This window comes from Haliotis asinina, chromosome 9, assembly GCF_037392515.1.
Source record: "Haliotis asinina isolate JCU_RB_2024 chromosome 9, JCU_Hal_asi_v2, whole genome shotgun sequence".
Taxonomy (NCBI): Eukaryota; Metazoa; Mollusca; class Gastropoda; order Lepetellida; family Haliotidae; genus Haliotis; species Haliotis asinina.
Genome location: NC_090288.1, coordinates 64,228,090 through 64,255,707, shown reverse-complemented (window position 1 = coordinate 64,255,707; position 27,618 = coordinate 64,228,090). Strand labels below are relative to the sequence as shown.

Sequence of the window (27,618 nt, the reverse complement as noted above, 5' to 3'; positions counted from 1 at the left end):
TTCTATTGATGGTTCGTTATTTGTGGATGATTTTAATATTTCTTGTCGTGGTAAAAATATGAATACCATAGAGCGGCAGTTGCAGTTGTGCTTAAACAAAGTGGATAAATGGTGTCTTGAAAACGGCTTTAAATTTTCCAAATCGAAAACTAATTGCATACATTTTTGTCGTAAATATAAACCACATAAAGACCCTGAACTATTTCTAGATGGCACTCCCATTAAAGTTGTCAAGGAGGCCAAGTTCTTGGGATTAATTTTTGACTCACACCTAACGTTTCTGCCTCATATTAAATCTCTGAAAACTAAATGCCTGAAAGCACTTGATTTGTTGAAAGTGGTATCAAATTCTAAATGGGGAGGTGATCAAGCTACCCTCCTCCATCTATATCGATCACTTGTCCGTTCTAAACTTGATTATGGCTCCATCGTATATGGTGGAGCCTGCAACAGCAACTTAAAATTATTAGATTCTGTTCATCATCAAGGTCTAAGACTTTGTCTTGGGTCCTTTAGAACCTCTCCTGTTGACAGTCTGTATGTTGAAGCCGATGAACCATCTCTTACACAACGCCGTATAAAATTATCTTTACAATATATAACAAAGCTATACTCTAACGAATCAAACCCTGCATATAACTGTGTTTTCAATCCTCTCTACGAGGACTTGTACAACAAAAAGTCTTCTCTTGTTCCACCTCTCGGGCACAGAATTAAACCCTTTCTTTCATCGGCTGGCATTGAGCTGGAAAACATAGCTCCTTCCCGTCTTCTTTCTTCTCCTCCTTGGCAGATGGTTAGGCCACAAGTCGACCTAACATTAACTACATTTAAAAAATCAGAAACTAATGAATTACAATACAAACAAGAATATCATCAATTGAAACATAAATATAGCAATTATAAATCCTTATTTACAGATGGGTCCAAGGACGGTGGCGCAGTGGCTTGTGCCACTGTCATTGGATCCAGAACAATATCTTCTAGATTACCAGATAATAGTTCTATTTTTACAGCAGAAGCTAACGCCATATTAACAGCTCTCAAATATATTCAAAGACATCCTAAACATAAACAGTACATAATCTATTCAGACTCTCTTTCTTGCCTTCAGGCTATTAAACATCTAGCATGTAAACATCCACTTTTAATAGAAATTATTGAACTTTATAACTATCTTGCGACTGGCCAATACGACATCGTCTTCTGTTGGTTACCCAGCCACGTTGGAATCTCTGGTAACACTTTGGCTGACCTTGCTGCTAAGGCAGCGCTCAAGAAATCTGCGACACCACTTCATATTCCCTATACTGATTATAAAGCTAAAATTAGATCTTACATCCGTGATCTGATGCAGAAGAAGTGGGACACCCAAGTAGGTATCAATAAATTACATGCAATAAAACCATATATTGGTTACACCTACTTGGGTTGTCGGTCCAGATTTGAAGAGGTCATACTACGACGATGTCGTATTGGCCACACTAGGTATACGCATGAATATCTTTTGAAAGGTGAGGCTCCTCCGTTCTGCATCCCTTGTGATGAAATCATCACGGTCAAGCATGTCTTACTTGACTGTGTTGAATATTCCATCACAAGGGACAATTATTTTAAATCAAGAACTATGAAGGACCTTTTTAGTAACGTACGTTCTCATATAATTATTGCATTTTTAAAAGAATTGAATATATTGACTGACATGTAAATAAATAAGTATTTTATGATTGGAAGTTCAATTAGCAGCTAAGATTGTTAGTGGCTGTATCCTCGAAGGGGGTTGAAGTACCGTAAAATTATTGTCCTCCTGAGAGGGTACGTAAGTCCCCAAACGGTTTAAGTCACATTGAATCTTCCACTTTTTTTTAATCGTAGAATATGTGTCATTTTAATTTGTGGCTAATCTTGCATACAGTCGCCAACAGCTGAGGGGATGGTGTAAATCCAGCCAGGGATCATGCAGGTAGCAGAGGTACTGTAAGTCCCCATGGTCCCTGGTATGGTGATCTACCCTTTGTTGTTGGCGATCTATAGCCTGTTTTTATATTGTACTGTTCAAATAGTGATACTATCATTTTTTAAGTTTCCACGCTAGTTTTAATACTAACTGTGATAATCTAGTGGTTTTACTGTCCTTCGTAGACAGGTTCTTCATAATATCCATATGTATTATTTTTTGTCATATATGTTCTCGTCACGATATGGCTGCGATATTGCCGATGTGACGTTAAATATTAACTCACTCACCAAACATTGAGTTCATATTCCATATATTTGAGGTGGATAAGGAGTCAACTGCGATAGTGTCAGTTGTCAAGAAAGTAAGGACATATAATGCTATTCTTCGGATGTTCCTGTGTAATAACGGTCAAGACCTTCATGAACATATTATGTAGAATATATTTGCGATTGCAGACAACGACCCTCAGCTTCATGGAGGACTTGTTTGGTCGGAGCGCTTATCAACTTTAAATTCCTATAAACTAAGTCTAATTGTGTTTGGAGGATTGGGAAATCTTTTTCAAGAAAACAGTTTATTTTGGAGCTGTGACCTGGTCGCATCTGCCTAAATAAAAAAGATCCCAACTGTTTCAGGAAGTTGCAGATACTTGAGCGACCGGATCATTATATGCAGTTTAAATCCTGTCCCCAGCATCTCTCACAAACGGTACGCCTACTGAAGCATCTTATATTTTGGTGAGTCAGGTCTTATTTTGCTCAATACCCCTCGTCATGCTGTTGCTGTCTGTTTACTATGTTTACTGTATATACCGACACCATCCTCCATACTGCAGACTCATCTTCGGCTGTCTTTATGACCAAATCCCAAAACCTTGTGTTATCATAGGGGCGTAAGTGGTCACATGGGGTAGTAAAAGGAGAGGAGAGATACTAGGTTATTTCTTCTCAAACAATTATTGATGTATTTGTAATATCGACTGAAACCCATGTATGTATCCTGCAATAGGTTCATACCCTTCTCTGGATTCTAAATTTGATAATGAACTTGACTGACCAGTCTGCGACGGTAGTAACTGTTTCATTCAACTGCTACACCACCACCACGGTGAAATTCCAGTTGGTCTATATTCCATGCAATATGCCATAAAAGATGAAAAAACAAGATCTTTATGAATGTACTTGATCCACTTCAATTTATTTCTAGTGAATTGCATATGATTGTTGTTAAGTGTATTCCCAAGTTGACTGTGGTTCCACATATTGGTAAATCATGGTTCAACGTGGAGTGGCATTTTGGAGTTTGTACAGATTCTACTACTTTTCTTCAACTTTTTTGAGTGTCATTTAGAAATCGATGTGATGAACAACCAGGAGAGTTCTAAGGATATGCAACTTCTCTAATGTAATATGAGCGACGGTTCGGTGTAGCTACTGACACAGTTATGAAGCAACTGAAGTGAAATACGAGAGTGTGTTTTCTGTAAATTGTATTATTAATTAAGTAGTAATTATTATTGGGTCACAACGTTAAGTGTTTTGAATGATAATTACTATGGAATTATTATGAGATTTGACTTATTTGCATTGTATATGAAAACTCTCTTGTGAATCTGTATATTTTGTCTTTGTTTGCTGAATATAAAAATATTGAAAATTTCAAACTTCTCAGTGCTATATTGCGCAGGTTCTGAGGGGACCAAATATTTAACCGTAACAATAAGAAAGTTTGAACTCTACCTAGGCATTTCGCTGAAGAAAAGAATTGCACGATCCTGTACACTGTGAGTCATTTAGAGACACCGGTATTCCTTCACTCACCAGCATGTCCAGAAGTATCAAGGATGTACTGCATGTCCAGAAGTATCAAGGAAGTACTGCATGTCCAGAAGTATCAAGGATGTACTGCATGTCCAAGAGTATCAAGGAACTACTGCATGTCCAGAAGTATCAAGGATGTACTGCATGTCCAGAAGTATCAAGGATGTACTGCATGTCCAGAAGTATCAAGGATGTACTGCATGTCCAAGAGTATCAAGGAAGTACTGCATGTCCAGAAGTATCAAGGATGTACTGCATGTCCAGAAGAATCAAGGATGTACTGCATGTCCAGAAGAATCAAGGAAGTACTGCATGTCCAGAAGTATCAAGGATGTACTGCATGTCCAGAAGTATCAAGGATGTACTGCATGTCCAGAAGTATCAAGGATGTACTGCATGTCCAGAAGTATCAAGGAAGTACTGCATGTCCAGAAGTATCAAGGAAGTACTGCATGTCCAGAAGTATCAAGGATGTACTGCATGTCCAAGAGTATCAAGGAAGTACTGCATGTCCAGAAGTATCAAGGAAGTACTGCATGTGCAAGAGTATCAAGGATGTACTGCATGTCCAGAAGTATCAAGGATGTACTGCATGTGCAAGAGTATCAAGGATGTACTGCATGTCCAGAAGAATCAAGGATGTACTGCATGTCCAGAAGAATCAAGGAAGTACTGCATGTCCAGAAGTATCAAGGATGTACTGCATGTCCAGAAGTATCAAGGATGTACTGCATGTCCAGAAGTATCAAGGATGTACTGCATGTCCAGAAGTATCAAGGAAGTACTGCATGTCCAGAAGTATCAAGGAAGTACTGCATGTCCAGAAGTATCAAGGATGTACTGCATGTCCAAGAGTATCAAGGAAGTACTGCATGTCCAGAAGTATCAAGGAAGTACTGCATGTGCAAGAGTATCAAGGAAGTACTGCATGTCCAGAAGTATCAAGGATGTACTGCATGTGCAAGAGTATCAAGGATGTACTGCATGTCCAGAAGTATCAAGGATGTACTGCATGTCCAGAAGTATCAAGGAAGTACTGCATGTCCAGAAGTATCAAGGAAGTACTGCATGTCCAGAAGTATCAAGGAAGTACTGCATGTCCAGAAGTATCAAGGATGTACTGCATGTCCAAGAGTATCAAGGAAGTACTGCATGTCCAGAAGTATCAAGGAAGTACTGCATGTTCAAGAGCATCAAGGAAGTACTGCATGCCCAGAAGTATCAAGGCAGTACTGCATGTCCAGAAGTATCAAGGAAGCACTGCATGTCCAGAAGTATCAAGGAAGTACTGCATGTCCAGAAGTATCAAGGAAGCACTGCATGTCCAGAAGTATCAAGGAAGTACTGCATGTCCAAGAGTATCAAGGAAGTACTGCATGTCCAGAAGTATCAAGGAAGTACTGCATGTCCAGGAGAATCAAGGAAGCACTGCATGTCCAGAAGTATCAAGGAAGTACTGCATGTCCAGAAGTATCAAGGATGTACTGCATGTCCAGAAGTATCAAGGAAGTACTGCATGTCCAGAAGTATCAAGGAAGTACTGCATGTCCAGAAGTATCAAGGCAGTACTGCATGTCCAGAAGTATCAAGGAAGTACTGCATGTCCAGAAGTATCAAGGAAGCACTGCATGTCCAGAAGCATCAAGGAAGTACTGCATGTCCAGAAGTATCAAGGAAGTACTGCATGTCCAGAAGTATCAAGGAAGTACTGCATGTCCAGAAGTATCAAGGAAGTACTGCATGTCCAGAAGTATCAAGGAAGCACTGCATGTCCAGAAGTATCAAGGAAGTACTGCATGTCCAGAAGTATCAAGGAAGCACTGCATGTCCAGAAGTATCAAGGAAGTACTGCATGTCCAGAAGTATCAAGGAAGTACTGCATGTCCAGAAGTATCAAGGAAGTACTGCATGTCCAGAAGTATCAAGGAAGCACTGCATGTCCAGAAGTATCAAGGAAGTACTGCATGTCCAGAAGTATCAAGGAAGTACTGCATGTCCAGAAGTATCAAGGAAGTACTGCATGTCCAGAAGTATCAAGGAAGTACTGCATGTCCAGAAGTATCAAGGAAGCACTGCATGTCCAGAAGTATCAAGGAAGCACTGCATGTCCAGAAGTATCAAGGAAGCACTGCATGTCCAGAAGTATCAAGGAAGTACTGCATGTCCAGAAGTATCAAGGAAGTACTGCATGTCCAGAAGTATCAAGGAAGCACTGCATGTCCAGAAGTATCAAGGAAGTACTGCATGTCCAGAAGTATCAAGGAAGCACTGCATGTCCAGAAGTATCAAGGAAGTACTGCATGTCCAAGAGTATCAAGGAAGTACTGCATGTCCAGAAGAATCCAGGAAGTACTGCATGTCCAAAAGTATCAAGGAAGTACTGCATGTCCAGAAGTATCAAGGAAGTACTGCATGTCCAGAAGTATCAAGGAAGTACTGCATGTCCAGAAGTATCAAGGAAGTACTGCATGTCCAGGAGAATCCAGGAAGTACTGCATGTCCAGAAGTATCCAGGAATTACTGCATGTCCAGAAGTATCAAGGAAGCACTGCATGTCCAGAAGTATCAAGGAAGTACTGCATGTCCAGAAGTATCAAGGATGTACTGCATGTCCAGAAGTATCAAGGAAGCACTGCATGTCCAGAAGTATCAAGGAAGTACTGCATGTCCAGAAGAATCCAGGAAGTACTGCATGTCCAGAAGTATCAAGGAAGTACTGCATGTCCAGAAGTATCAAGGAAGCACTGCATGTCCAGAAGTATCAAGGCAGTACTGCATGTCCAGAAGTATCAAGGATGTACTGCATGTCCAAGAGTATCAAGGAAATACTGCATGTCCAAGAGCATCAAGGAAGTACTGCATGTCCAGAAGTATCAAGGAAGTACTGCATGTCCAGGAGAATCCAGGAAGTACTGCATGTCCAGAAGTATCCAGGAATTACTGCATGTCCAGAAGTATCAAGGAAGTACTGCATGTCCAGAAGTATCAAGGAAGTACTGCATGTCCAGAAGAATCCAGGAAGTACTGCATGTCCAAAAGTATCAAGGAAGTACTGCATGTCCAGAAGTATCAAGGAAGTACTGCATGTCCAGGAGTATCAAGGAAGTACTGCATGTCCAGGAGAATCCAGGAAGTACTGCATGTCCAGAAGTATCAAGGAAGTACTGCATGTCCAGAAGTATCAAGGAAGTACTTCATGTCCAGAAGTATCAAGGAAGTACTGCATGTCCAGAAGTATCAAGGAAGTACTGCATGTCCAGAAGTATCAAGGAAGTACTGTATGTCCAGAAGAATCCAGGAAGTACTGCATGTCCAAAAGTATCAAGGAAGTACTGCATGTCCAGAAGCATCAAGGAAGTACTGCATGTCCAGGAGTATCAAGGAAGTACTGCATGTCCAGGAGAATCCAGGAAGTACTGCATGTCCAGAAGTATCAAGGAAGTACTGCATGTCCAGAAGTATCAAGGAAGTACTGCATGTCCAAGAGTATCAAGGAAGTACTGCATGTCCAGAAGTATCAAGGAAGTACTGCATGTCCAAGAGTATCAAGGAAGTACTGCATGTCCAGGAGTATCAAGGAAGTACTGCATGTCCAGGAGAATCCAGGAAGTACTGCATGTCCAGAAGTATCAAGGAAGTACTGCATGTCCAGAAGTATCAAGGAAGTACTGCATGTGCAAGAGTATCAAGGAAGTACTGCATGTCCAGAAGTATCAAGGATGTACTGCATGTGCAAGAGTATCAAGGATGTACTGCATGTCCAGAAGTATCAAGGATGTACTGCATGTCCAGAAGTATCAAGGAAGTACTGCATGTCCAGAAGTATCAAGGAAGTACTGCATGTCCAGAAGTATCAAGGAAGTACTGCATGTCCAGAAGTATCAAGGATGTACTGCATGTCCAAGAGTATCAAGGAAGTACTGCATGTCCAGAAGTATCAAGGAAGTACTGCATGTTCAAGAGCATCAAGGAAGTACTGCATGCCCAGAAGTATCAAGGCAGTACTGCATGTCCAGAAGTATCAAGGAAGCACTGCATGTCCAGAAGTATCAAGGAAGTACTGCATGTCCAGAAGTATCAAGGAAGCACTGCATGTCCAGAAGTATCAAGGAAGTACTGCATGTCCAAGAGTATCAAGGAAGTACTGCATGTCCAGAAGTATCAAGGAAGTACTGCATGTCCAGGAGAATCAAGGAAGCACTGCATGTCCAGAAGTATCAAGGAAGTACTGCATGTCCAGAAGTATCAAGGATGTACTGCATGTCCAGAAGTATCAAGGAAGTACTGCATGTCCAGAAGTATCAAGGAAGTACTGCATGTCCAGAAGTATCAAGGCAGTACTGCATGTCCAGAAGTATCAAGGAAGTACTGCATGTCCAGAAGTATCAAGGAAGCACTGCATGTCCAGAAGTATCAAGGAAGTACTGCATGTCCAGAAGTATCAAGGAAGTACTGCATGTCCAGAAGTATCAAGGAAGTACTGCATGTCCAGAAGTATCAAGGAAGTACTGCATGTCCAGAAGTATCAAGGAAGCACTGCATGTCCAGAAGTATCAAGGAAGTACTGCATGTCCAGAAGTATCAAGGAAGCACTGCATGTCCAGAAGTATCAAGGAAGTACTGCATGTCCAGAAGTATCAAGGAAGTACTGCATGTCCAGAAGTATCAAGGAAGTACTGCATGTCCAGAAGTATCAAGGAAGCACTGCATGTCCAGAAGTATCAAGGAAGTACTGCATGTCCAGAAGTATCAAGGAAGTACTGCATGTCCAGAAGTATCAAGGAAGTACTGCATGTCCAGAAGTATCAAGGAAGTACTGCATGTCCAGAAGTATCAAGGAAGCACTGCATGTCCAGAAGTATCAAGGAAGCACTGCATGTCCAGAAGTATCAAGGAAGTACTGCATGTCCAGAAGTATCAAGGAAGTACTGCATGTCCAGAAGTATCAAGGAAGTACTGCATGTCCAGAAGTATCAAGGAAGCACTGCATGTCCAGAAGTATCAAGGAAGTACTGCATGTCCAGAAGTATCAAGGAAGCACTGCATGTCCAGAAGTATCAAGGAAGTACTGCATGTCCAAGAGTATCAAGGAAGTACTGCATGTCCAGAAGAATCCAGGAAGTACTGCATGTCCAAAAGTATCAAGGAAGTACTGCATGTCCAGAAGTATCAAGGAAGTACTGCATGTCCAGAAGTATCAAGGAAGTACTGCATGTCCAGAAGTATCAAGGAATTACTGCATGTCCAGGAGAATCCAGGAAGTACTGCATGTCCAGAAGTATCCAGGAATTACTGCATGTCCAGAAGTATCAAGGAAGCACTGCATGTCCAGAAGTATCAAGGAAGTACTGCATGTCCAGAAGTATCAAGGATGTACTGCATGTCCAGAAGTATCAAGGAAGCACTGCATGTCCAGAAGTATCAAGGAAGTACTGCATGTCCAGAAGAATCCAGGAAGTACTGCATGTCCAGAAGTATCAAGGAAGTACTGCATGTCCAGAAGTATCAAGGAAGCACTGCATGTCCAGAAGTATCAAGGCAGTACTGCATGTCCAGAAGTATCAAGGATGTACTGCATGTCCAAGAGTATCAAGGAAATACTGCATGTCCAAGAGCATCAAGGAAGTACTGCATGTCCAGAAGTATCAAGGAAGTACTGCATGTCCAGGAGAATCCAGGAAGTACTGCATGTCCAGAAGTATCCAGGAATTACTGCATGTCCAGAAGTATCAAGGAAGTACTGCATGTCCAGAAGTATCAAGGAAGTACTGCATGTCCAGAAGAATCCAGGAAGTACTGCATGTCCAAAAGTATCAAGGAAGTACTGCATGTCCAGAAGTATCAAGGAAGTACTGCATGTCCAGGAGTATCAAGGAAGTACTGCATGTCCAGGAGAATCCAGGAAGTACTGCATGTCCAGAAGTATCAAGGAAGTACTGCATGTCCAGAAGTATCAAGGAAGTACTTCATGTCCAGAAGTATCAAGGAAGTACTGCATGTCCAGAAGTATCAAGGAAGTACTGCATGTCCAGAAGTATCAAGGAAGTACTGTATGTCCAGAAGAATCCAGGAAGTACTGCATGTCCAAAAGTATCAAGGAAGTACTGCATGTCCAGAAGCATCAAGGAAGTACTGCATGTCCAGGAGTATCAAGGAAGTACTGCATGTCCAGGAGAATCCAGGAAGTACTGCATGTCCAGAAGTATCAAGGAAGTACTGCATGTCCAGAAGTATCAAGGAAGTACTGCATGTCCAAGAGTATCAAGGAAGTACTGCATGTCCAGAAGTATCAAGGAAGTACTGCATGTCCACAAGTATCAAGGAAGTACTACATGTCCAGAAGTATCAAGGAAGTACTGCATGTCCAGAAGTATCAAGGAGATACTGCATGTCCAAGAGTATCAAGGAAGCACTGCATGTCCAGAAGAATCCAGGAAGTATTGCATGTCCAGAAGTATCAAGGAAGTACTGCATGTCCAAGAGTATCAAGGAAGCACTGCATGTCCAGAAGAATCCAGGAAGTATTGCATGTCCAGAAGGATCAAGGAAGTACTGCATGTCCAGAAGTATCAAGGAAGTACTGCATGTCCAGAAGTATCAAGGAAATACTGCATGTCCAGGAGAATCCAGGAAGTACTGCATGTCCAGAAGTATCAAGGAAGTACTGCATGTCCAGGAGAATCCAGGAAGTACTGCATGTCCAGAAGAATCCAGGAAGTACTGCATGTCCAGAAGTATCAAGGAAGTACTGCATGTCCAAGAGTATCAAGGAAGTACTGCATGTCCAGAAGTATCAAGGAAATACTGCATGTCCAGGAGAATCCAGGAAGTACTGCATGTCCAGAAGTATCAAGGAAGTACTGCATGTCCAGGAGAATCGAGGAAGTACTGCATGTCCAAGAGTATCAAGGAAGTACTGCATGTCCAGAAGACTCCAGGAAGTACTGCATGTCCAAGAGTATCAAGGAAGTACTGCATGTCCAGAAGTATCAAGGAAGTACTGCATGTCCAGAAGAATCCAAGAAGTACTGCATGTCCAGAAGTATCAAGGAAGTACTGCATGTCCAGAAGTATCAAGGAAGTACTGCATGTCCAGAAGTATCAAGGAAGTACTTCATGTCCAGAAGAATCCAGGAAGTACTGCATGTCCAGAAGAATCAAGGAAGTACTGCATGTCCAAGAGTATCAAGGAAGTACTGCATGTCCAGAAGAATCCAGGAAGTACTGCATGTCCAGAAGTATCAAGGAAGTACTGCATGTCCAAGAGTATCAAGGAAGTACTGTATGTCCAGAAGAATCCAGGAAGTACTGCATGTCCAGAAGCATCAAGGAAGTACTGCATGTCCAGAAGTATCAAGGAACTACTGCATGTCCAAGAGTATCAAGGAAGTACTGCATGTCCAGAAGTATCAAGGAAATACTGCATGTCCAGGAGAATCCAGGAAGTACTGCATGTCCAAAAGTATCAAGGAAGTACTGCATGTCCAGAAGTATCAAGGAAGTACTGCATGTCCAGAAGCATCAAGGAAGTACTGCATGTCCAGAAGTATCAAGGATGTACTGCATGTCCAAAAGTATCAAGGAAGTACTGCATGTCCAGGAGAATCCAGGAAGTACTGCATGTCCAAGAGTATCAAGGAAGTACTGCATGTCCAGAAGTATCAAGGAAATACTGCATGTCCAGGAGAATCCAGGAAGTACTGCATGTCCAAAAGTATCAAGGAAGTACTGCATGTCCAGGAGAATCCAGGAAGTACTGCATGTCCAAAAGAATCCAGGAAGTACTGCATGTCCAGAAGAATCCAGGAAGTACTGCATGTCCAGAAGTATCAAGGAAGAACTGCATGTCCAGAAGTATCAAGGAAGTACTGCATGTCCAGGAGAATCGAGGAAATACTGCATGTCCAGGAGAATCCAGGAAGTACTGCATGTCCAAAAGTATCAAGGAAGTACTGCATGTCCAGAAGTATCCAGGAAGTACTGCATGTCCAGGAGAATCGAGGAAGTACTGCACGTCCAGAAGTATCAAGGAAGTACTGCATGTCCAGAAGTATCAAGGAAGTACTGCACGTCCAGGAGTATCAAGGAAGTACTGCATGTCCAGAAGAATCCAGGAAGTACTGCATGTCCAGAAGTATCAAGGAAGTACTGCATGTCCAGAAGTATCAAGGAAGTACTGCATGTCCAGAAGAATCCAGGAAGTACTGCATGTCCAGAAGTATCAAGGAAGAACTGCATGTCCAGAAGTATCAAGGAAGTACTGCATGTCCAGGAGAATCGAGGAAGTACTGCATGTCCAGAAGTATCAAGGAAGTACTACAGCATGGGTTCGAATCTGATGCGAGTCAAACTAAAACGCAACAACACTAGAATCTGTAATCCCAGTTATAATACGTTTCCGATACATACTTGTCCGTTCCAGCTTTTACAGAAAACATTACATGTTAATCAAGCTTTATTCAGCAGCAGTACATGAACGTAAAGTCGGGAACACAAACATTTGTCAAACCTGCAGAAGAACATTTAGTCACGATTGACACGTCCCTGAATCAGCTGGAATCACAAGCCCACATCCACAGTCTGTGAGTAGTAAGCAGTGAATCCACACGCATCAATGGCTGTTATAGAGACATACATGACGGTGACAGTTTGAGGGTGCGAGGACGGGTTGAGAGCCATCTGTTCCTGACGAGTCAGTAGTCCATCCACTATATCTGCCCCACCCTCCACCCGGCCCACCATGACCTCATACACCAGCTCACCCCAGTGGGAGGTGAACAGGCCCGGCCAGGACAGAGTGGTTGCCCTGTTGGACGTCTGAGACGAAATCATCGCAGCTTCTGAAATTTCCAAGACATAAATTTTATGGGTTATCGCCAAGGAAACAATTAAGACCGTAGTGAAATGTGAAACATTCAAGTATGCATTTATTACTGGTACATATTGTATACTCTTTGACAATCTCTCACACAAAACGTACTGTTCAGACTTGGTGGAGGTCCATGCATGGTGATGGAGGTTTCTGTCGGGTTCCCAGCCTTGTCCAGTACATGCATGGCGCTGATGTTGTAGGTTGTCAGGTCGCTAAGCTTCAGGCCACACATCCGAGCAGATGTGAATGTGAATGTACTCGGGACGCTTTGCTGGTAGAGAAAACTGCCACCCTCTATGCGAACCTATCAACAAACAGGTATGGATGTTAGATATACGTTTATGGATGGGAGTTTGCGGAACTGTAAGCGGCAGCTTTAGTAGTTTTGTTTATTCAGAGTAGTACATGAGACCTACCAGGGTGGTGTGGGGAGTCTCGGTTTCTCCTCCGTCCCACTGAAGTCTCACAGTGTCTCGGACTACATGACACTGGTCTCTGTCTGAGAACACTGAGGCGCTCTCCTCCAGGACCTTGAAACCAGCAACAGATGCCATGTCCCCACTGGACACGAGAACCACGCCATCAGATGAAGACTCGGAGACCTGCCCAACCTTGTTATAGCAACGCACTGTCGTGTACACCTTCACACTAGATGAGGTCACCAGATCAGTCAGATTCCACCTCATATATCGTACTCCAGGTTCAGTTCTAGCAAACCGACGGACATCGTCATCTCCTGGGGTGTGTCCTACAGAGGAAAGGACAGCTAGAGTGCCCTTAGGACAAACAAAGAAATGACCTAACCTAACCTGACCTAACACAAGACACGCAGGTTTTCAATAATGGTATGAATTTATTGATGAATGTATATTTTGGGATTATTTGCCATTTTAACAACCAGCACATTTACCCACAACTGTCATACTGTCCCGTACCTATAGCCACGTCACAGTTGATGGAAACTGACTCTTCATCTTCTACGGCCCAGTTAGCTGCCATGTCCCCTGGTGATAGGAAATCTGCATCCACACCTAGGAACAGAGCATAAGACCTGTATCATCAGCACATAGCAATGGTGGCAAGATCATACATATGTTATATTTCCTAAATATTTCAGTCCATCCATGTATCCATCGTTATACAGGAGGTCCAGTTGTGACATGCATGCATTTAGGAACAACTACCACTATCATTGTCAGAAACGTTTTAACTGAAATTATTCTTTGGCACCGATATTATGTATTTACTGCCACTGGTTCGATGTTTCTGCTGGTGAACTGAAGTTACTGAGATTCATCGTTCATCTTGTATATATTGAATCACTATGACTAAAATGTTGTAAGAAATGTTTTACTCGTTAGACGGAGAATCCCTGGATATCTACCAAGTAGTTTTATCAAGTGTTTTCTGGTTCATCGATCACTTAATTATCTGGAACTGCTGTGGAGTCCGACTAGCTGAGAAGTGTCAACACTGGGTATTCTTTGCACTGACGTTGCATATTTACCTGGACCATCGTTGATCTCTTGTATAGTTGGTGGCGTCATGTCCACCGTCATGAGTTCTGCTCTGGTCAGTGATGTTAAACCGGCAGCGTTAGTGGCGAGTACCGACACATACAGTCTGGAGTTGTGAGTCAGCTTCTGGGCAGAAAATGTTCCTTGAGGGTTTCTGCCAACGTTCGTGAAGCCTTGTAACTGTGTACCCCCTTCCACCAGACCTGCATGAAGAGGTAATGTCATCACGTACAATTGTTTTAAGCTCCATAGTTTTGGTTCGAGTCTGAGAAATGAAAATGGTATGTAACAATATCTCACCTAAACAAATTCTGTGTTGTGATGAAGATCTCCGATTTTCAAACCACCCAAGATTTGCATATCTAATCTGAGTATCCCATTTCTCTCCTCAACCTTCAACCAGCAGGTGCCATTTGTGATCAGGATTCCTGAATGTCAAACCCGTATACGAAGGCAAACTCACTTCCTGCCCACTGGTACATGGTGATGGGGGACTCACCTGCAGCCCACTAGGACATGGTGATGGGGGACTCACCTACTGCCCACTGGTACATGGTGATGGGAGACTTACCGACTGCCCACTGGTACATGAATGGTGATGGGAGACTTACCTACTGCCCACTGGTACATGAATGGTGACTGGAGACACTTCCTGCCCACTGGTACATGGTGATGGGAGACTCACCTCCTGCCCACTGGTACATGGTGATGGGAGACTCACCTACTGCCCACTGGCACATGAATGGTGACTGGAGACTCCCCTACTGCCCACTGGAACATGGTGATGGGGGACTCACCTACTGCCCACTAGGACATGGTGATGGAAGAATCACCTACTGCCCACTAGGACATGGTGATGGGGAACTCACCTACTGCTCACTGGTACATGATGATGGGAGACTTACCTACTGCTCACTGGCACATGAATGGTGACTGGAGACTCACCTACTGCCCACTGGTACATGGTGATGGGGGACTCGGTGTCTGTGAAGTGCCAGGACACGTGCAGAGATGACCAGTGAGGCAGAAACACGGCGTTCACCTCCACGTGCTTCTCTGAGTCAACAGTGTCGTCAAGTTCACCATCATAGGTGACGCTTTGCACTGTCACGTGATCAATCGCCATCACCATGGATCTTGACTTCGTGCCAATCGTAAATTGTGCTAATTCATCCCGAGCAATAAAGGAAAATGTGTGTGTATTCCACATGATAACAGAGTGTCGACCAACATCACACACTCCACGACACAGATTAGGCTCAAGGCTGAATGTGATGACCTCAGTGCCAAGTGAAACAAAGCCTTCTATAGCACTATGATGTGTATCCGTGGCCTCTGTATATCCTGCATGAATCTTCACTTTGTACATGTGTCCCGGACTGAGATGTATGTCTGCTTGGAGAACAGATCCGCTGACAACAACATAGCTGCTACCATGACGAGCTAATGGACGCTCGGATGTAATTATGTGTATACACGAATAGTTGTCAGTCTGCCAGTACTCGGGAAGATGGTCACTGCATGTCGATGAATTCAAACTGTCCTTCTGTATCTCAAACGAGGGATTCTTCACCAGGTTGTCTCCTAGGTATACAATGTTCTGTCGTTCTGGGGGAGACGTGTCCACGACAACGCCATTCGATACAGCTACGTCTGAGGCGTGCCCCACTGCATCTACAGCATACACCTTGCTCCATAAGCGCGTTCCTAGAAACAAGGGAATATCAACATCAAGAGAATCTTAAAGACTCTTTACAAACAGCATAGTACCACCAGGAACCTTACAAAGTGACAACCCACATCGTTCGACCTCTGTTGAAGGATTGAATCTTCGTCAATTCTTAAGTTCACCACCCGGATATGTTTTAACACTGGCTTTAACAATTCACTGCTGAACAATTACTATTGTTACATTTTGAAATTGACCGGAAGTACGGGAAGAAGGATGAGCACAACAGTCAGAAGTCAGCTTCCCTGGGTCATCACCATGGAGAATCCATACTGACAGAAGAGACGTGTCGACATCCAGGTCAGATGAACAGATCTGGATACATACCACTCTGGAGAGGTGAAGCAAGTTGTGCCTTGAAGGAGGTGTGAAGCCCGGTATCCCTCCAGCCCAGCACACTACAGTCGTTTGTGTCGTTGAGCCTTCCCACACACCAGAAGTACTTGATGATGGTGGAGTCCGTGTCGTAGAAGCCCTGCCAGGAAGCCGATACAGTGGATGGAGAACTCTGGTAGTCAATGTCGCCCATCTCTGTCGGAATGGACCAGACCAGTAAAAGACGTTAACTGTCACCTGTGTTTAACTTTCGCCAAAGTGAACGCGTTTGTGAGTTTGTGTCTTTCTTTGATGTCCAACAAAACACACCAAGCGGTATTCCAGATATGTGGCCGGGCAGGAAACTCACACATTAACACATTCAATGTCCTTTAGAACGTAGTCAAATGTAACATCCTATATTTGGGAGTACACTTTCTCAGCGTAGACCGAGGGAATGTAATTCCATACATGACACACCTTAAATCCATTAACTCACAATCTGATCAAGTGTTCGCTATGCTTTGTTGTCAGCGGTAACCATTCCCTAAACGTTCTCTCGGTGTTCTAAACTTAGATAACAGGACACCCAGATACAGCTGACAAACTGCGATGTACAGTAGCAGACACCATTGGCTACTCTGGAGTTCAGACTCTAATTGTCTACCCTGAGCTAATACTAAAGGTGCGGGACTTACCTTGTCCATCACTTACTGTGCCCGCTACAGGAGGCAGCACATCCACCCGGACACCGTCAGAGTAGGCCCAGCTGACCAGGCCGGTCATGCTGTAGGCCACGACACTGGAGTAGTACACTGTGGCTGCCAGTAAACTCAGGCCCCTTGCTGTGTAGGTCGTGGTGGTCAGGTCTTCTGACGCGTGGACACTGTGGCCTGAAGAGTGAGTGAGTGAGTGAGTGAGTGAGTGAGTGAGTGAGTGAGAGTGAGTGAGTGAGTGAAAAGGTTAGGGAATGAGCTAGGGTTGGGGGGTCTGTGGATGTTTGAGTGAGTGTGTTTGGACATATTATGAAACGGGTTTCACACAATTTGATGAACAGAGATCAATCAACTAACCCACTGCGATTGTGTTGCCTTTATACAGAGAACGCCGAGAGAAATGAACGTGACGACATTGTATGTCATTTGTTGGTGGTACATTACTTACCAGGTTAGATACAAAACATGTGAACTTATATACTAATCTATAAGGTGTCGATGCAGTTGGGAACCTGAGGACGCTCACCGCCGGGGCTTGTGCTGATGTAGACTCGGTACTTGAGAATACCAGCGGCACCCGACAGGAACTTGTTGGTCCAGCTGATCCTCATTGTGTCCGTCTCCTTCTGGAAATCTACATCCTTCACTCCATCGTCAACCCTGACCTCAATAACCTGCATCATTCGCATTCATTTAGATACATTAAAATCATTCTTCCATACATTAAAATCATTCATTGACCGAGAGGTATCACAGTTTTCGTTTTCTAAAATCTGAGTGAAATGACTACATGTGTACTTTTGAATATTCTCTGATATGTCACCAACTGAATAGTTTAGTAAACCGCAAGACCAAAGGTCGACGTGTGTACACGAACATCCTGGTAGTGAAATCGCCTACATCCCACTATTGACATGTAACGAATTTATCATTGTATGCCGACAAACAAAAAGACAACATATTTTTGGCCAGGTATGGGATAAATGAATAGGGTGAATTGTGACGTGAAAAGCAGATGACGTCATGTGAAACACTGTGACACCATGATGTCTGTAGCGGGTGGACAGTACCGACGCGTATGCGCAACATCTCCGTAAGGTTTTATGAAGCGCAATGACATTAATTGACAGACCTTCAACATGGACGGTACAACACTCACTTGGAGAGCATGTTTGTCGGTGGTCTTAGGAGGGGCTGTGTCCACCATGACCCCATCTGACCTGAAGATGCTGTACGTCGTCCCGTCATACCAGCCTCTCACAAAGAAGGAATACTCATGTCGACTGCTGAGGTTTATGCCTTGGTTACAAACACAACAGTTTGTGAGAATAGTCCGTCATAGTCATCACTCTAGATCTTACACATACTTTCTTTCCCTTCGCTTTTAAAATGATTAATACGGCATAAAACATCGGCTTATGGCATGTAACAACAGCCACTGCCCACTTACTGACCTTAGCATTGCTCGTTAATCTTGTGATAACATTATAACTCTATAACTTGTGGACTTGATCTAATATGTAAGTCAATTATTGGAGCTGTTAGCACTTGCTAGTTATGTTGAGATCACATTATAGAGGACTAAATCTGTGGACTTGCACTGCTATATAAATGAGCCAGTACCATTTGGCAGAGAGATGACAGCTGATGTTTGCTGCCCGACGCTGAACCACACTCTGCGGGAGTGAGAATCAAACACACCCGTGGGGTAGTCGTTGTCGCTGTCTCCGAGACTGGCCTCGTACCTGCAGTCAGTAACAGTGTCTGAGATAACTTGCACAGCCATTATGACACGAGGATATAGTGAGAGTTTTCAACGCTACATCTAGTATAAACTGAAATCTTACTGTACAAAGGGAAGCCCTTGTTGTTTCAATACTGTCCACTGGGCAGCCATGAAGGTGTCTGATGGCGAGTGGTCAATGTCCTGGAATGTCATGAAGCGGAGGTCGGTGACATCGGTCACACCAAGGACGTCGTTTAACCCACCTGGGATATAAAGTGTGATAACACCGTCATTCAATAAAGTGGCCTCAAGCCATGACGAACATTCCCTGCAGACTGACATTCCCCATTCAATAGTTATCAAGAGTAATGAAACAACCTTCACCTTCCACCTGTACACATCGTGATCGCATCTTTTCTTCAAGTAAACAAGAATTGTATTTAGTAAACTTGGCACATTTCAACACCACTGATCCTCGCTGTATCGACTTCCCCAATGACCTACCATCCTGTAAATGTGTACATCCGTGTGTGTGTTGGCACGCCCCGTCCTGCACGGCACAGACACACTGTCCCTCACAGTTGTACGACTGACACCGTCTCACCAGCTCCAGCCCACCCCCCGCCACTAGTTCCAGTTCCAGGTGAAGCGGGTCGCTCTGAAGGCCAACCTGGGGAGGTTCACATGGAATAACCATTCAAACACAGAAATAAGTCAAGACAATACTATATGAATGGTGATTGTGTCTTTGTGATCTTGAAATAAATAATATCAATGAACTTTAATTAACTACTTTAAGTGACATCCGGAAGCTGGTGTAATTTACAAGGAACACTTTTTATCGATAGACTCCTAACACCATTAGCAAGCATCTTTCCTCTTCAGCTTAAAATATACGTGTATATTTACGATTATCAGCCCGAACCAGTTCCATTCGGCGTAAAAGGCCAAATAGTCATGAAACTATATGAATGGATCACTGACATCAGTTACAACACCCGGTGTTTGTCAAGAGGGTAACCATGTAACACCTACCCCGTTGACAGCCCAGACTGCCACAAACACAGACTGCGTGGATGAGAGGTCCTTCGTGTGGACAACACCAGTCTGAACTCTACCTTCGTCATCGTGCTCAATGCCAGACACATTGTGTTGTACAAGGACAGACGTGTTTCCCTGAAACAGGCACAAGTACATAGGCTGAGGTGATTTCAAGATGCTGTACATGATGTAGTGGTTTCTGTATTAGTTACTCTTGAGAAACCCGTCTCTACGTCATAAGCAGCGTTGTATCTATATCGTGGTAGTAATGCTTTGAACATACGAAATGTTCAGCATATCATGAATGTAATTATACCTCCGTAAGGTCAGTTCCGAACTCAGTAGACCCTACTGTGATGATGTAGTGAGTTATTCCAGAATGTAAATCAGAGAAGCCAAGCCAGGCGAGGTTCAGACGAGTCTTGTTCCATGTCATCCAGCCCCACTGATGTCGTGACAACCCCGCAGCATGGTCGGTGTGAACGGCAAGCGCACCTGCATTGCAATCATAGAACCGTGTGTCTGAGAATAGTGTTGAAGATTTTTCAAGGATCAGGTAGACAGTGTTGTGCTACTTGCACTAGGAGTATGGCTTCAGTATTGTGTGACCTAACAAAGTTTCGGGGTTTGTTACCTGTCAAAGATTTAAAGATACATTATTGTCCGTTACCTCACTCGTGCATTAAGTATATTGTTTCCTGTCAAGGATACTTGAATACTGCATTGTTTCCCGTCATTGATTTAGTAATGTATAAAATATCAAATGATCAGGGATTCAATACCGTATTACCTGCCAAAGATTTATGGCTAAAATATTGTGTGTTACCTGTCACAGGTTTCGAGCTGTCTACTAGCACGGCTCCACTTTCTGTGGAGTGACATAAGCCCGCCATATTGCATGCGACGAGCTTCACCTTGTAGCTGCTTCCGTCGTGGAGGTCCAGTTTGAACAACGTGTATTCTTCCAGAAGTCCTGGAAGCTGTACAAAACGTATTAGAGGAAAGACTTAGGTTTGTCATAAATGTACCTTGTGCAGGATAGCGATTCCAATCTTAATAGAAACCACTAGTTTTTTTCAGGTACCAGGATGGAGTTTAGATTGGTCATGACATCCGTTTGAAACATATAGTCAGTCACCTTCACAAACTGACAGTCACCTTCATGAGATGTGACTGGAACTCCCCTAGTTGGTGCGATGAGATGGACAGGTACTGTCTCTCGATGTGAGACTCGTCGTCCTTGAACTGCCAACCTATCTTCAAGGTCGTCCTGCTGATGGACGTCCCAGCCACAATGGATCCATATCCGTCCAGGATCCCTGACCCCACCACGACTTCGGGTGGTGTGATGTCAACCACAAACCCGTTGGACGTCACTTCACTGTATAAACCTGCCACCAAAGTGTCAAAACATGTACACACCTAACTATAATTACCTCATCCGTTTGAGGTTTTCTATGTCACAACAGAGACTATTGGACGACCCATGGCCTCCATCACTCACTGTCTGTGACTGTGTGTGCTGAAGGGTTCAACCTGTTCCTGCATGTTAATATGATCAAACATTTTGGTTATTGTTCCAAATTGTATGTACAAAGTTTCTTGTTAAAAGAATCAAATGGGGCTTCGGAAAACAAGATGGTGACCATTCAACGGTTTGGTTTCTATCTGGAATCATTATTCAAAGTTTCTATTTAATGGCTGGTACATTCAACAGAAAACATAGTTCGTTGCAAATCTGAAAATGTACACTTGACCTTACAAGTGAACCATAGCCTCCAGCACTGACGTCCAGTCATGCGAGACTAGGATGACACGATAAATGTAATCCGTCTTTATCCAGCAATGCATTCAACTGACACGTGATATTAATGACGTCTTCTAGCTCACCTGCTTTATTGTAAGCCCGCACTGTCGTGTACAGAGTCTGTCCCACCGGAAGCTGGTGGTCACGTGACAGCGTGTGGAAGATCACCTCCTCTAGGCCTGCGTTCGTTGGTTCGAGAATCTCGCCACCTCCTGGTGCTGTCCCCACACGCCATTCGTAGTGGTCCAACCCAGACTCAGGGTCCTGGAAGCCCTGCCACTTACATCCAAGGAATGTCCTGAACAGATTAATCATGCTAAACTATGTAACAGGATAATAAGAAGTTTAGATCCTTCAGTTTAGATCCTAAACTCCTAATTCTATTATCAGTTCTGGTAAAACAAGGTAGAATAGTTCTTTCGTAGAACCTTTCCTAGTGTTATTTTACATATTTTAAGATGCTATTCTTGTCGTGGCAATACTTTGGCCAATGACAGAACACCTCATGATCACCTGGAAGCCTGATATTGGATATCTTCATCTCGGGTTCCGTCTATAACGTTCCCTGTTCGTGGAGCTGTCACATCTAAGACGACACCATCGCTTGTTGCCATGGTGCACAGACCAGCCATGTTACATGCTGTCACCGTCACATAATACGTCACGCCGTGTTTGAAGGAAACGTCATAGAACCGAACATCTGCAGCAATAACACGCACACGTCTCCATAAATATCAGCACAAATAGACTCATCCCTGAGAAGCTGCTTATATAAATGTAAGTACGAAATTTACCACTTTTTCTGTCCCTCGTAGTGTGTGTGTGTGTTTATCTGTTAAAAACAGCCTAAAACTATATTCACTCACAACAAGTAAGGTAAGGTCTAGGATATATCATCAATGGCATCAAAGAAAGATAATTGCTGTTACCTGTTCTTGCTCCCACGTGTGACTGAGTGAGCGTGTCGTCACATCCCCGACACGTTCCCACCTGGAGGAGATAGTGACTAATGGATGAGTGGGGGTCAGAGAAACCCTCCCAGTAGGATCCCATCTCAGACATGGCAGTGACAAAGTCAGCATCCTTGATCTGGCCACTGCTGCGTTGTCCATCATGCACGTGGCCGCGACCGGGCGGCGTGGTGTCCACCGTCACAGGTCTTGATGTGATCAAACCGTGTAGACCTACTTTGTTGTATCCCTAAAACAAGATTTAGACATTCTAATACTAAGTACCAATATGGCTATATTAATCTTAATGGGGCGGTGGTTTTAGCCTAGTGGTTAAAGCGTTCGCTCGTCACGCCGAAGGACCGGGCTCGATCACCCACATGGGTACAATGTGTGAAGCCCATTTCTGGTGTCCCACGCCGTGATACTGCTGGAATATTGCTGGTCTAGGGGGCGTGAAAATAAAGTCACTCATTCATTCACTAGTGTTGAAAGTAATTCATGTATGTTCATGCGTTACCTTTACTGAAACAAAGTAGACATGTCCGTCTATTAGGGTTGCCTCGATAGCCGTACACTGATCAGTTGTAGATGTGTACTCGACCACGTCATCATAGGCAGGTCGTGACCCCACACCAACGTCATAGCTAGTTATGCCGCTCTCGGGGTCAGACAGAGCTCCCTCCCAGCTGGAACAACCAAACCACAGACAGTCGATACATAGAGACCTGAGGACATTCTCACTGTCCACCTGAAACATTTAAACCACAGACACTCAATACATAGAGACCTGGGGACATTCTCACTGTCCGCCTGGAACATCCAAACCACAGACACTCAATACACAGAGACCTGGGGACATTCTCACTGTCCACCTGGAACATCTAAACCACAGACACTCAATACATAGAGACCTGAGGACATTCTCACTGTCCGCCTGGAACATCTAAACCACAGACACTCAATACATAGAGACCTGGGGACATTCTCACTGTCCGCCTGGAACATTTAAACCACAGACACTCAATACATAGAGACCTGGGGACATTCTCACTGTCCACCTGGAACATCTAAACCACATACAGTCAATACACAGAGACCTGAGGACATTCTCACTGTCCACCTGGAACAGCCAAACCACAGACACTCAATACATAGAGACCTGAGGACATTCTCACTGTCCGCCTGGAACATCTAAACCACACACAGGCAATACACAGAGACCTGAGGACATTCTCACTGTCCACCTGGAACATCTAAACCACACACAGGCAATACACAGAGACCTGAGGACATTCTCACTGTCCACCTGGAACATCCAAACCACACACAGGCAATACACAGAGACCTGAGGACATTCTCACTGTCCGCCTGGAACATCTAAACCACACACAGGCAATACATAGAGACCTGAGGACATTCTCACTGTCCACCTGGAACATCCAAACCACACACAGGCAATACACAGAGACCTGAGGACATTCTCACTGTCCGCCTGGAACATCTAAACCACACACAGGCAATACATAGAGACCTGAGGACATTCTCACTGTCCACCTGGAACATCTAAACCACACACAGGCAATACACAGAGACCTGAGGACATTCTCACTGTCCACCTGGAACAGCCAAACCACACACAGGCAATACACAGAGACCTGAGGACATTCTCACTGTCCGCCTGGAACATCTAAACCACACACAGGCAATACACAGAGACCTGAGGACATTCTCACTGTCCACCTGGAACATCCAAACCACAGACAGGCAATACACAGAGACCTGAGGACATTCTCACTGTCCGCCTGGAACATCTAAACCACACACAGGCAATACATAGAGACCTGAGGACATTCTCACTGTCCGCCTGGAACATCTAAACCACACACAGGCAATACACAGAGACCTGAGGACATTCTCACTGTCCACCTGGAACATCTAAACCACACACAGGCAATACACAGAGACCTGAGGACATTCTCACTGTCCACCTGGAACATCTAAACCACACCCAGGCAATACACAGAGACCTGAGGACATTCTCACTGTCCACCTGGAACAGCCAAACCACAGACACTCAATACATAGAGACCTGAGGACATTCTCACTGTCCGCCTGGAACATCCAGGCAATGCATTCAGAACTGAAGACAATCTCACAGGCAAGCTTTATTTATTTGTTTTGACAAATGAATGCTACTTACTGCACAGGAAATACAAATGAACCGAACCGTTGAAAACCAATACCGTTACAATGTCAGTATGACCTAGCTTCTGTGATGACAGGAAAGACAGACAAGGAAGAAAAGTGAGGTGAAATGGGGTTTAAAGTAGTACTTTAGAATATTCGCTCATACGACGGCGTGCCCTACTTAAACATCTTTTTTGGTATGACGCCTCCAGGTATCGAACCTGCGACCACCCGCACCTCTAGCCACTCCACAATGGAGGCTGTCTACAAGTAAGTAAGACTGCTGGTCTTTATACAACATGAGGTGCGAGCGGTGCTTGCTGGCCCTATATAGTATAAGTTATTTCTAGAACATTGCGAACAATGTTAACTTGGACTTCACTGGATAACTTTATGCTGTTCTAACATCGCAAATGACACTGCCCTCTACTAAATCCTAAAGGAAACGTGGTAATTCAAAACAACAAATTGTTCACTGGTGTTCATTTACGATTGTTATTGTCTCTCCATAAAACGCCAGTCGAGGTGCCACTGGGTCACTCACCACACATCTATCACAGACGACGTCAAGTACTGTCCAGAGAAATGTATTGACCTCCCTGACGTCACCGGCGGCGTGGAGTCAATCAACAGCCCCGACGATATGACGGTCTTGGTCTTGTTCACAAAGTCGGTGGCTGTAACAGAAGAAGCTAACGGTAACCCATAAAACAAATCTAGATTTAACCATAAACTTAGTTTTCATTAATTTGATCTTTAATCTGCAATGCCATACGTGACTTCCACCACCAGTCAAGATAAAGTCGGCTATATATGTAAGCTGTAACCACAATGTGAGAGGATAGATGGAGGCATGTAGTCAGTATTGCACCTGTCACGGACGCGTAGATGGTGTGGCCGTCGTGAAGCTGGAGGCCGTTCAGGATGACATGGTTGACCAAACCCTTTCTCCTTGCTGCCGCCACATCCTCCCCTCCAGGATGAGAACCTGCGAAACAGCAGTCAGTGTTATTTCATTCATTTCTCGTTACCCCAAAAAATATATTATGTTTCAAACAACGCTACCCATAATTCAATAATTCACTTTTATAACCTTTGCCTGTGAAACGTCGAATCTCGACCAGACAATGTAGTGATTGGTAAACGAAGGTCAACGCAGTGACCCCATCTAACTGCTCGATCTATTAGATCTCCCCTTAATACTAACATAGTCTGATGGATGTATTTGCCTGCTGAATATTATATGTAGGATCTATTAGGGCGTCTTTTACGATACATACAACCTGCTCGATCTGACGCCTGCTACCACCATCTCTTCTACGATTTAATGAAAGCGTACCTAGGGCAACTTCATAATATGCAATCCCACTGGGGTGCGGAGACGACCCTTCTTCTTCCACGTCAATGAAGCCGTCCCAGTAGACCTCAAGCTCACTGGTGCTGGTCTGAATAAACATATATGTACAATACAGTTACACGCAGCAAAACACAATGAGTGGCAACGTTGAGGTAACGGGCAGACGACAATAGAGATGAGATTCACTCATTGAAGCAATAAGGGAAAGTGAAACCATTTGACCTCTGAGGTAAGGTCAGATGTCTTCAGAACCGTATTTCATTATAGAGAAAACTACACTTAAACAAATTATACCTACTCTCTTGGAAATGGCACAAACGTAAGTGAGAAGGTTTACATTCGGGATCACCTATTCCTGTATCACGTCATTTCAAGCACGATGCATGATAATTGTGAGGATATCCCGGTGATGCTCTATCTGCCTGAATGTATGAAAGTAGGTTTCTGAAAGGAGAATAGCTTCTCATGTTGAATATGACGGTTCAGGGCGGCGTATGACGGAAAAAAAATGTTAACTGTGGGGTGACAATTTTACCTGGAACGTGGGACTGCCGAGGCCGCCAAGAAACACCCTTCCTCCGATAGGTGGCGTCACGTCCACCGTGACCCCGTCACTACACGAGCTGACCTCTGGTAAGTGCTCTGTCCACTTCTCGTACTCCACCACTCTCGCCTCGGCATGAACACACACATAATACCTCCTCCCGTCAACAAGCCAGCGTTCTGTCTCGATAACGTTCAGAAATTCCTTGTCTGAAACACCAAGTATCAAGTATTCATGATGAGGTAAAATTTGTAAACAAGCATTTCCGTTCAACACAGATTATCATTCAGGTGATATCAAATATACTATCCAACAAAACCCATTCGCGATTTGTATTTTTGAAAATCCATAAGTTCATTAATTTGGGTTCAAAAGGTAGTCATAATCTTTAACAAAATTATTGAGAACATGATTTTACACAATTGCACAAGTAAAACATCGATTTTCCTTGAAAACGTTGAGTTTGATGAGATTTCTTACAAGCATTAAAAAGGCATCGCACAAGACAACAGAAACCTTCTGCCAGTTGAAACTGTGCGTAAGGCAATAAAAATCCAGATTACTTCGGAAAGTTTCAAGGTCCGATCACTACATCACATCTTGACTCTGTCACACGGAACATCGTCATTGAAAGAATGCACGCTCGAGATTACCATTCTTCTGTCAAGCGTCTGCATGTCAGTCTGAGCAAGATATCATGGCTTGCAGCTCGTTGCAACCAAACAGGCATTACAAATGACCGTCCCAGTAGAGCCAGACCACGAGTTACCACTCCAGACAAAGATTTGTACATCGGGTACTACACTAGTGTGATCGTACTGCCATGGATGAGAGCACAGAAGCCAGGGTGTCTGCACTTCGGAGGATATCCGGTCAAACTGGACGAAACATATTGAAAGAGATTGGTCTGAGTGCCCGGAGACTCTCCGACGTCCGGGCCATGCTACGTCGTCACCATCGCGCACAACGTCATCGTCATCTAAAAGTATCCACTTGGTTTAAAAACTTTACCCTCTTCCCATCCGGTGTACAATTTCATGCACTAAAGTATTTGTGAACGAGTTATACACGTTG

At 43.9% G+C, this 27,618-nt stretch overlaps 2 protein-coding genes across 2 annotated transcripts in view; one reads left to right on the top strand and one right to left on the bottom strand.

Annotated features, from left to right (window-relative positions):
* Positions 1 to 10,084: 10,084 nt before the first annotated feature.
* Positions 10,085 to 12,256, top strand: LOC137297389 (zinc finger protein 425-like). Its single transcript, XM_067829391.1, has 3 exons — positions 10,085 to 10,973; positions 11,381 to 11,925; positions 12,203 to 12,256. The coding sequence occupies exons 1-3, from the start codon at positions 10,085 to 10,087 to the stop codon at positions 12,254 to 12,256; spliced, it is 1,488 nt and encodes a 495-aa protein (XP_067685492.1).
* Positions 12,223 to 27,618, bottom strand: part of LOC137296784 (uncharacterized) — a 35,453-nt gene continuing 20,057 nt past the window's right edge. The window contains exons 30-54 of the mRNA XM_067828637.1: positions 26,536 to 26,753; positions 25,983 to 26,088; positions 25,515 to 25,631; positions 25,188 to 25,320; positions 22,974 to 23,142; positions 22,433 to 22,703; positions 22,017 to 22,203; positions 21,587 to 21,801; positions 20,855 to 21,087; positions 20,523 to 20,676; positions 20,013 to 20,191; positions 19,691 to 19,831; positions 19,160 to 19,325; positions 18,777 to 18,918; positions 18,553 to 18,674; positions 18,089 to 18,228; positions 17,456 to 17,603; positions 16,912 to 17,106; positions 16,226 to 16,429; positions 15,115 to 15,876; positions 14,160 to 14,372; positions 13,588 to 13,683; positions 13,069 to 13,400; positions 12,761 to 12,956; positions 12,223 to 12,620 (exon numbers count right to left, since the gene is read on the bottom strand). Of these exons, the coding sequence (XP_067684738.1) occupies positions 12,340 to 12,620; positions 12,761 to 12,956; positions 13,069 to 13,400; positions 13,588 to 13,683; positions 14,160 to 14,372; positions 15,115 to 15,876; positions 16,226 to 16,429; positions 16,912 to 17,106; positions 17,456 to 17,603; positions 18,089 to 18,228; positions 18,553 to 18,674; positions 18,777 to 18,918; positions 19,160 to 19,325; positions 19,691 to 19,831; positions 20,013 to 20,191; positions 20,523 to 20,676; positions 20,855 to 21,087; positions 21,587 to 21,801; positions 22,017 to 22,203; positions 22,433 to 22,703; positions 22,974 to 23,142; positions 25,188 to 25,320; positions 25,515 to 25,631; positions 25,983 to 26,088; positions 26,536 to 26,753 (5,120 nt within the window). The 3' untranslated portion in view covers positions 12,223 to 12,339. The remainder of the gene's footprint in view (positions 12,621 to 12,760; positions 12,957 to 13,068; positions 13,401 to 13,587; positions 13,684 to 14,159; positions 14,373 to 15,114; positions 15,877 to 16,225; positions 16,430 to 16,911; positions 17,107 to 17,455; positions 17,604 to 18,088; positions 18,229 to 18,552; positions 18,675 to 18,776; positions 18,919 to 19,159; positions 19,326 to 19,690; positions 19,832 to 20,012; positions 20,192 to 20,522; positions 20,677 to 20,854; positions 21,088 to 21,586; positions 21,802 to 22,016; positions 22,204 to 22,432; positions 22,704 to 22,973; positions 23,143 to 25,187; positions 25,321 to 25,514; positions 25,632 to 25,982; positions 26,089 to 26,535; positions 26,754 to 27,618) is intronic.